This window comes from Rhipicephalus microplus, chromosome 2 (genome assembly GCF_043290135.1).
Source record: "Rhipicephalus microplus isolate Deutch F79 chromosome 2, USDA_Rmic, whole genome shotgun sequence".
NCBI lineage: Eukaryota > Metazoa > Arthropoda > Arachnida > Ixodida > Ixodidae > Rhipicephalus > Rhipicephalus microplus.
The window spans coordinates 212779603-212790031 of record NC_134701.1 but is presented as its reverse complement, the minus strand read 5'-3'; the positions used below and the strand labels follow the sequence as shown (position 1 = coordinate 212790031).

The 10429-nt window shown below is 47.2% G+C and overlaps 1 protein-coding gene across 1 annotated transcript; it reads right to left on the bottom strand.

The window, feature by feature from the left end:
- Positions 1 to 1308: 1308 nt before the first annotated feature.
- On the bottom strand, positions 1309 to 8738 carry LOC142787107 (uncharacterized). The gene is made up of 5 exons (XM_075884710.1): positions 8592 to 8738; positions 6876 to 7194; positions 5341 to 5520; positions 3927 to 4074; positions 1309 to 1638 (listed from the first exon to the last, which is right to left on the bottom strand). The coding sequence occupies exons 2-5, from the start codon at positions 7129 to 7131 to the stop codon at positions 1428 to 1430; spliced, it is 795 nt and encodes a 264-aa protein (XP_075740825.1). The 5' UTR covers positions 7132 to 7194; positions 8592 to 8738; the 3' UTR covers positions 1309 to 1427.
- Positions 8739 to 10429: the final 1691 nt, after the last annotated feature.

Sequence of the window (10429 nt, the reverse complement as noted above, 5' to 3'; positions counted from 1 at the left end):
AAAAGAGGGCGGCACTCATCTATACAACGTCTGCGTTTTAAAAGGCTGTACTGCGTTTCAGACTAGGTATTAAAGAAAAGTGACTATAGGCACAGATTATCCACGTTGTACTTACTCTGTTTTGTTCCCCACTGTTTTCGCCCAAAAGATAGTGTGTGTGTTGAAAAACAGCAGAGAGGGAGGAATCTCGCGAGTTTTCTTCATTCCTTCAAAGTAGGCTTGTGCACCATCGTTCGTCACTCCGAGATGATGCTGAGGCCAGCTTCTATTACACATTGTTCGCCTAGTGCCATCCCACACGCAGCCGTTGATGTATAGAGCCTCGGGTATAACGTAGACTGCGCTCCTCCCCCATCCACTTCGCCATCGTCATTCGGTGCTTCTCTATCGACCGGAAATCGGTAATTTGATAGCGGAGTGGGCCCAATGAGCGTGACAGGGATGAAGAGGGGGACGACAGGACGGGAAAGAGCTCGCTGATGTTATCGCGTGCCCACGCAGTCCCTCACGCCAGCGTCCCTCCTGTCTTCTCCCGAAGAGGGGGGGGGGGGGGAGGGGGGATTATTTGCTTTCCGCGAAAGTATTTTGCGCGTGGACAACAGGATACGTACGTATATATACACAACCTGCTTTGCAGTGGCTTTTAGGAATGACACCGTCGGCAGGCCCGCTAATAAGGTTGGCTCCAGTGGCTTCGTTGTCCTACTCGCCGGTCTTGCTCGCCGACGTGCCCCGTTGTTCTCTCGCACTACGTATACCTTTCTGGGTCCGGCGGCCGGCTCAATGGCCGAGCTGTCTTTGGGGCCTCAAAGAGGTTGGTTGTTCTTGCTAGATGAGCGTGTTGTTTTCTCCCTACAGATTCCACACAGATTATTTTTCGGGAGCTTTCTTAACGGATGTGTGCATACGTTGCGTGGAAAGGCCCCAGACAGCAGTCGAGCCGAACACAGAGATTCGGTTACGGCGAAGAAAAAAGATCAGCGCTGGAAAAATTTTCATCGGAGTTTCACTCCTTGAGAACTTGAGCTGAAGAACACACTGGTGCTGAAATGGGTGCATGTCTTTGTCTTTGGCTCAAGAAAAGGCGGCTCTTCACATTGACGCGATTTACCTCGCTTCGACAGCACTCTTTTGGTCATCGTCTTGTCGTCAATACTCCGTAACAGTGGCGACATTGGGTGCATTTAAAAGCATATATAACTAACCTGAAGAAATTTTCCTTCCTCATTCACTTCCAGCTTTGGAAAGAGGTGATCAATACCAGGACTTTGATACTCAGTCCCTGGTCATGCTTACCGAATATATGCGCGACAGCAATGACGCTAGACTATTGAAAGAGGAAAGAAAAAAAAAACGTCCGCTGTAGTGGATGTAGAACGGTGTCTTAGCTTTGCCCTTACGATAAGATCAAGCACAGACTCCGCTTTCTATGAACTGCATGTAACTATAGCACGATAGAGTGGCGTAGGATATAGAAAGGATTTGTTGGCGCAACTTTCCTTCTGGGTCTGGGGATTAGCTGCGAGGATCTCCTGGAAGTACCGCGAGTGCACCGAGAGCAGGGAACGGTGGCAGGGGAACCTCGTTGCGCCCAGGAGCACTACGATGTCGGGATTTTCGTTTCGCCGGCAGCGGAGCCTGCAGGCAAAGCGTGCCGGTACGGTGCCTGGTTAATTCGATGAGCTTCCTTTTCAACAAACATTTGCTCCGGCCCAGAGCCAATACAGTCTATCTCTCTCTCAAATGGCTGAGAGCAAAGGGAGACAGAGAGCTCAAGACGTGCATCAGGTGAACGGGTACACATTCTCTGAAGTTACGAAACTCGTTTACGATGTCTTTCGTTCGGGACGAGCTTAAGCTGTGTCATGTGCGTGTGCATGGATTTGGATCATGCATACAAGTCTTTTTTTTAAAGACGATAGTCTTTCTTGGGGACCTTCGACGCAAAAAATTTGATCTGTTTGTCTATTTGTCCACCCTTACCGCGAACCGAGTACTCTTAATCCGCACCGCCGATACCCTGAATGGCCGACCCTATCCGCAGCGCCCACCAATGTTGCTCAAGGTTTAGCGTTCATACGTGTGCGATTGTCAATTAAAAAGAAAATTATTGCGCATATCTCAGGCACCATAACAAGACGTATATATTCTGCATGTGCGTCTTTTACTAGAAAATGCATACATAAGTGATTCTAAGTACCGTAGCGTTTATCACGCTGCGCTGGCAATGCAACGTTTGCACGATAAGGCTAGTGTTTCCAACGCTTTGCTAAGACGACATGGTGGTGGAACCTACCCGTCGCCTTGCGTTCTACACCTCCATGGATAGGACACATGAAGTCAGAAGGGCCACGTAAGACGTCCCAGGCACATCAAGTGCCCGCCAGAACCATACGTGTGCGCCCTCCTCGATGGCAATGCGATTCCTGTATTTCTATGCGAAACAGCACTGTGTGTGCGCGTGAAAACAGGTTATAAGCATACAAGACGGGAGGCACGGCTTGTTGTCATGCACATTTGTCGGTTTGCGTAGCGCTGTTGCCAGTCGAAATATATGCGCACAGGCAGTGCGTCTACTGTTTCACGGTTCTAGTAGCCTCGAATGTTCAGCCGTAACGAAGTATTCGAACATATTATTGACAGATTCTCCTATCTAAAGCAGTAGCGCTCGTTTCTCTTAATGATGATAAAATTTCTAGCTCTACTTTGGTCACCACCATTAAATGACGCAAGCGGCGGCCCACCACCGCGAAAATTGGGGCTTTTTGCTTGAAATGAAATTCGGGCTAGTTTGTAGAGAGTTCTTATCTGAGTGAGAGATAAGAATAGAAGAACGGCAGGGAGGTCAAACAGGTCCGAACGTGGTGGGCTACCCTCCACTGGGGAAGAAGAGAAAAGCTATACAGGAGAGAAACGTCACGTGGCGGGAAAGACAAGGGCATTAGAAGGAACAGGAAGGCGAGGGACCAAAGTCAGAAAACTTCCCTTTCGTTGGTGCAGTTTCCCATGAGCCAGTCGACTTCACTAGTGATATGTGCGGCGACATGATTTGCTGAATTATTTTCTTGGAAAAAAAATGTACAGGTTATACGTTTTTGTGAAATCGGACTCGACAAGCGCTAACTGCAAATCAAAGATTATTCCCACAAATCCACACCTATTTCTCAGTCAAAGAAGATAACAAAAGTGTGCTCTTCCTGCTCCTTTTGTTGAGCAGCAGCTGTGTTGCTCGGCTGCTTACCGGAAGGTCGCGCGTTTGATTGCGGCCGCGATTGTCGCATTTGAATGGCGGTGAAATGGTAAAGAACTGTTTACTGCGTGATGTCAGTGCACATCAAAGGACACCAGGTGGTAGAAATTCCCGGAGCCCTCCAGTGCAGCGTCTTTCATAATCATGTCACGGTTTTGGGGCACAAAGCTCTAGGTATTATTATTATTATTATTATTATTATTATTATTATTATTATTATTATATATCCCTTATGTTTTTGTCATTGGCGCTGCTCTTTGTTCCAGGATTGGTCCCGACGACAGATGAGTGTTCGCGTCGCCTGTCATGCTGAGGTTGCCGGATACGCACATAGATGGCGTGGCCACCTCGTCCATGGTAATTAGGTTGCGGACGAAGCAATAGGCGCGAGGTGAATCAAGTGAGAGCGGCTAGCGCGTGAATAGGGTGCAAAGTCACCGTAAGTGGGGCGGGCGGGGTAGAGGTTGCCACAAGTAATTTTCCGTGTATCTGTACTCCACAAATACCGTAATCGGAGACGCACACAGAAAATCGCAAAACACCCTAGAAATTCGCAGAAGATCACAAGAGAAACACGGCAGAACTCCAGCTCCGTTGTTTCTGCAGGTTTGGCTGAGTGTATAACTGGGGTGAGTGTTTTTTTCTTTTTTCAGGTATGAATGCCTTGAGAACTCACCCAGCGGCTCTGGCCTCGCGGCGCTGACTACGGCGGGATTCTCTGGACTGGCCGTGCTGCTCGGTATCGACGGACAGAGTAGAGCTCGAATCGGTGAGCGACGAATCCGGCAGGCTGCCCGCGCTCTCGTCCACCCTCGAGGCCTGATCTGGGCCAGTCGGCAGGACACACGGGTCACAAGCGCGCTCTTCATTTCGCGTACTCAGCGCAGGTATTCCATTTAACTCTGCACTGGCCCTTGCAGATGTTTTCGGACTCCTTTGCCCGGTGGAGCTTGGACAAGGCCTCCCCTCGATCATAATCAAGGTATCTACAAAACTATCGGGTGCAATGCGCCGATGACATGTAGAACTCCAAAAATTGTGTGGTAGTAATTTTTGCTGTTAATGTTTATTAAACTGACACTTATAATAGACGTGCAAAGCTGATGCACATGCACAAAAGCACCAGAATGAAAATTTGTCGTAGTACCCATTTTTTTAGACAGTATAAAACTAACAGATGAATGCAAGAAAAGTGTATAAGAAGGCGGATTATGACCTAGTGTGCCAGTACTGTATCCATAACGCGTTGAAAAGTTGCAGGCGCTGAGCAAAGGCCGAAGGGCATCACCTTAAACTCGAAGAGGCCGTCCGGTGTTATAAACGCCGTCTTCTCTCGGTCTCTTAGTAATTAACAGCTGAATAAAATAAAAGTGGCCTACAAAGCACCTTGCCGCCTGTGGGGACTGAAGGCGTAACATACGCATCCAGTCTGCGATACTGTAACCTAACCGATACTCTAACCTTTGTGCGTCAGACGGGTAGTGCAAACGTTTTGGGTCAGGTTCCAGCCGGCAGCGAGTTGTCGTTTCAGCCACTTTCATCTCACTTTCTCTTAATTAGTACAAGTTAACTGACACAAAAACTATAAATATCTCACTGCACACTTCCCTTTACTGCAAAGAGGGGTCGGCTAAGGATTCAGAAGCAAAAACATGCTTTATGTGGCTTTGAATATATCAGAACCATCGTGGTGGTCAGCTCGTTATAGAGCCTCCCAAACCAGCACGGGATATACTGGGTTTGATTTCTCATGCCCATCAGTTTCACTAATGGGAAGGGAGGTACCACGGCTGTTGATACTCATTTATGGACCTGCTCTCTGAATGATTCTGCACCATGCTCCTTGTGAGTTGTTGGAACTAGCGCGTATGCTAAAACCACTACAACTTTTTAAATGCGTCTACCTACATTAGCGCTCATTACATGAGTAGACGCGTCCGAAATTCAAGTTGTCTGCAAATTAATCCGGTACTTTGACCTTATGTTTGCTGCGCTGGGCTAAGACGCGAAGGAACTTCGTGTGTCGCAAGTTAACAATGTGTTACACGCTGATAATGCGCACTCAAAGTTATGCAGCGTATTATACGCACCCGTGAAGGTTGCGATGAGCGAGTTGGTTATGTAGGACTTGTTGCGAGAGCTCGGGTAGACGATGTCCTCGATGCAGCAGGCCTTTACAGACCAGTCCTCGAGGGAGATCTTCTCGGGAATGTCGGGTAGCACCATCGAGCCCGGAGTCTTGCGCTGACCGGTAGTTCGCAGCTTCTTTCCTGAATGAAAAAATGGCAGATCCCGCGTACAATGGGAATCAATGATATGCGAAGCACGAATGAGGAAGGTTGGTATGTCACTTTAAAATCATCACAACGTTTCGAGGTGGAGGTAAATGATGCCGCGCATGACTTTCGTGTCATGATTATCATGTTTGGATGTGTAGTTTACCTTCGTCATCTATTCACGTCACGTGATACCAAATTTAGTATATGTGGAGCTAGCCAAACGGCCGTGAGCACACTATGAGCGTGGTATGTTGTCATGTTCTTACTTGACACAGGTGTCCGGATTATTATGTTTGCACCTATCACATGTTTCGTCCTGCATTGACGTCACGTCACATATGGTAAATGTGGATATATCACATATACCGAATTTGGTATATGTGGAGCTAGCAAGACGGCCGTGAGCACATCATGAAGGGCCCAATATACTCCAATGTAGTGTTGACACGCGCGCATACTGGGCACAGCGACGCGACGTTAGCAAAACACGAGCACTTTATAAGTCTGACGCCAGGCGCGACCAACGCGACTAGCGTTCGGCAGCGCGGTCAGGCGGCAACCGGCGCGAAATGCGACATGCTGCATTTCGCGTCGATGAGTTACCCAGACAACACTGCGTCTCCCTCTTTTCGTGACGGAGGGACGCCGGACGCACTGAAACGCGCATGCTTCAAAGCAACGCAGCGCGGCACACACTTGCGAGTACACGGCAGGACCGGCGCCTTGCGTGGCAAAACCGGTGTGACGGGACGAAATGAACAACGGCGAGCACGCGCACCGCGTCACGCCAAAATGTATTGGTGCCTTCACTGTGGCATGTAGTCATGTTCTTATATGACACGCATCTCATGATTATCATGTTTGCACCAGTCACATACCTCCGTCATCCATTGACGTCACGTAATACCAAATTTGTCAAATCTGAAGCGAGCAAAACGGCCAGGAGCGTATCAAGAGTGTGGCGTGTAGCCATGTCGTTACAAGACACGCATGTCGTGATTATCGTGTTTGCGCCAGTCACATACCTTCGTCATCCATTCACGTGACATAATACCATATTTGTCATATGTGAATCTATAGCGAAACGGCCCCGCGCACTTCAAGAGTACGGTATGAAGTCATGTTGTTACATGATACGCATGTCATGGTTATCATGCTTGGACATGTAATTTGCATATGTCGTCCATTCGCGTCACGTATTACTGAATTCGGTACATGTGAAGTTAGCGAAACGGCCGCGAGCACATCATGAGCGTAGCATGTAGTTATGTTGTTACGCTTTCAGTTGCTTAACGATTTAAACGGAGTGCTTGGGCGGTGATTTTTTCCCCCTCAGAAATGCTGACCTTGGTTGCTTTGGGATGAGAGCGTTTGCAGCAGTGAAGCGATCTGGCTGAAATCCTCGCTGCATTCTTCGGTGTTGGTGAGATCATCCAAGTCGCGTGACGCCGCGACGAGCAGCGAGGAGGGGGCCGAGGCCGCAGCCGCTTTGCCCCTGGTGCCTTGGCGCAGCGACTCCTGCACCCTGACCCTGGTGCGAGGGCTGTCTTCGCTTCCACGCGCCTTGGACATGGCACCGGGAAGGGGGAGTTTGCAAAACATGACGGAAGCTCCCTTGCTCGGTCGTAGTCCCGTGAAAAGCGTTAAGTTCTCGATGGCGCCAGCCTGTACAGCAAGTGTCAGGAGTTTGAAGTAGCGGCATTCAAGAAAAGGTTTAATCCTAGGAAATGTTAGAAACATCGCGAGGCGGCTGAGAGACGTGGTATGAGAAGCATATAGGAAACGTGCCATATTTTTGATCCTTTCTATTCGTTACAAAATTCATCGTTAACATTCCAGCCTGGTCATTTATTTTAATTGTTACGTTTCGCGTAAAATTTGCGATGGTAAGTGGTCAAATTGTACAGTATTGTGTAGCTGGGATACAACCAGTTCGTGAGGGAGCACCACATTGCCATCCACACAGTGTAAATGATAAACTCCTTCTTTGATAATGACAATGCGACTCGTGAACTTGCATATATTTTTTATTTATTTCTTCATTAATTTTTTATTCACGGTACCAAGAAGCACAAAAAAAAACTGCGTCAAAGCCCCAGGTCCAGGCCTTCCGTTCGCCGGATTTTCAATGAAGGTACTTCATCAAATTACCACGCTGATAATCAGGCTTGGCCCGACAAAACCATTCTTCACGTGGCCATTACACCATGGCTTACAGAAACTTCAGCCTGCGTGGAGAAGTTCCGCAGTAGTTGAACTACTTCATAAATTCTTAACTCTAAAAACACATGCGGCGGGCTGAGCGCAGCGAAATGAATTTCCGTGCAATAGACAGCTCATTACCACGACCATCTACTGCAGCAAGAATGTATTGCAAAAACGCGAAAAAAAAGAAGAAAAATCTACGCGTCAACAAGGCCATGTGGTCACTTTGAGGAATACGTACAGACCTTGTAAAAACAGCAATCAGTAAGCCTACCTAATTGCAGCGCTCTTGCCTTGCCAAGGAGGCTTCACTGCATGCGTTTTATAGCCGTTGCCGTTGCGAAGGTCTTGCTTCACCGCGCAGAATTTTACGAGTGGTTGAGGTCCTAGTGCTAGTGTTAGTAAAATGATCGGGACCACTGGACCACCTATAGTTTTGATCATTTTCAGTGTTTGCATTGGGTTCTCATGAGATAATTACGAGGTTATTTCAAGGGCAACACAAGGTCGCCGTAAGTTTGCTGCGAAACGCAAAATGCTCTTGAGATTTTCCAACTTTCTGCAGCCTATATTTATTTTTCGTGGTTACTCATTCGCTTACGGGCGTAAGACTAGCCAATCTTTCGTTTTTCCAGACACGGCAACACGAAGTCGCAAGTGCTTTATAGTAGCTTTAATGAATGAATTATAACTGAGTTATGACACTAAAGCATTGTGTTTAAGAAGCCTCTGGTGCTGTGCTGCCTAAGTGAGGCCACTTCTCCAGCTGCCTCTCAAACTGCTTTCACTGGTTCAAATGAGTTGTGGAATCTGCTTAAATTCAGTTGCACGGAACTGTGAGGAAGCAGTACACTCACCGCTCTTCGTTGTTCTCAAGGAGCTGCTCACAGACCTGCGCCTGTTTGCAGAGCACGCACTCTGCGCAGTTTGTCAATGGTTCGCAGCCATTTTGAATCTGGCACCACGTGCCTGCGCCAACAATGTCGATGGGGCTGCCGGCGGCTTCCTCGAGCAGCTATAGAACCACAAAAAGAAAAGAAGACCATTCCAGACGTTTCGATAAATAGGCAGTAAAATAAGTGACGGGGAAATACACATTTTTGCAGAATAAAAAGGAACAGCGAGACTGGTTTTATAATTGACTCTGCCTAGTGAGAATGTCGATCCACCTCGTAAGGCTTGGCTCCAGAAAAAGCAAGCGAGTGAGAGCGCGCATGGGAGATAATTTATTACGCCATGGTGGAATTTATCATTCAGTTTAAAAGAATATCGAGCTAAATTATTCATCCTTTTAAATGTCTAAATACTAATATTCCGTAATTACGTTTGTTGTAAAATTCATTTCTAGCTTATACGAGAAACATTGTGACGAAACACTGAAAAATAAAAGTAACCTAACACTTGACCAATCTTCTGCATCGGGTATGAGCCATGAGAAGAGGAGAAGAAGAAGAAAACCGAGAGGTCGTCCTGAGCTAGTACGCTTTAGCCTGCTACTCTGCACAGGAGAAGAAAAACCGAAAAAAAAAAAAGAACTGATGAAGGGTGATGATGGAGACAGAGACAAGTTACGCGTATATACAATAAAGACGCAGCACTGTAGCTTCACCATGGTCTAGAGTCCAGTACTGTATTTTTTTTAGAAACCTATCACAACCCTTCTAGCAACGGTTCGAAATGAGAATTACGCGGCTAATCGCTGAAGACTTTGCATGAAATCGATACTCACAATGCATGAAATCTGCCGGAATCGTTTTTTTTACAACTGGCGCGATGTTTTCTGATCTACAGACGACTTGTCGTAACACAGTCGAAGAAAGAAATCTACAGTGACTTTTGACTCCGTGAACGCAGACGACGCGCAATTGAATGGGTGCTATCCTCTAGTTCATTGCACTTATTGCGTCCCATTACGTTAAACACAATGTCTTCGACACACCTTACGACAGCGATTCAACAATTGGGACATTTACGCTTGCATGTCAATAATGAACAGACGAGCATCAAGCAAGCGTGTATAGACAGGTACTGTTGACTGGTCCAGTTGGTGCATGATAAAATGATGTTGCTTTGATACTCACACAACAGTGCGAGCGCTAACTTTAGCACTAACACTCTTGTCTGTTTTTCCCTCTTCTTGACCGTATGGCTTCTTTTCTTCGCACTCAAACTGAGCTGCGCTAAATTAATATCATTTTATCAAGCGTAGACAGCCTTGCGTGATGCAGGCACTTCAATGATTTGAAGGATTTGGCTTTAGCTTGGAGACTTTAGTTCATAATATACTGAGTACCAGGGTGCAGTCACTGAATGTGACGAATGTGTGCAGGAAACTTGGGGCATTTTGTAGGGTTAATTGCCACTTTCAGAACCCGAGTAAGATGCGTGTGGCAGCATGTGTAAGAATTAGGCCATTCGCAAACATTCTAAGTAAAATTTAATTCCTTTACACAAAAAAAAAAAATCATCGCAAGCCATCGTTTTAAGAGAGGAGGAGGAGGAGAAAAACTTTATTCAACAGAGGAGTTTGGAGCACGGAGGCTCCCGGGCCCCCGCACGACCCCTTTGCGCTCAAGCGTTCATTTGGTGGTGGTCCATGACGCTGGCAGCCCGGTCGGCCGCCATGGTCTGCTCAACCGGGTCCTCTGAGCGCAGTAGGGTCTCCCAATCCTCCCAAGTCTTTAGGTGCTCTAGG

What these genes read in the sequence shown, in the direction of transcription:
- LOC142787107 (XM_075884710.1), bottom strand. Translation starts at nt 7,131, where the DNA reads ATGTTTTGCAAACTCCCCCTTCCCGGTGCCATGTCCAAGGCGCGTGGA. An exon ending in CTCATCCCAAAGCAACCAAG is followed by an intron (nt 5,521 to 6,875) that starts GTCAGCATTTCT and finishes TTTTTCATTCAG; the next exon opens with GAAAGAAGCTGCGAACTACC. An exon ending in GCTCATCGCAACCTTCACGG is followed by an intron (nt 4,075 to 5,340) that starts GTGCGTATAATA and finishes CGACTGGCCCAG; the next exon opens with ATCAGGCCTCGAGGGTGGAC.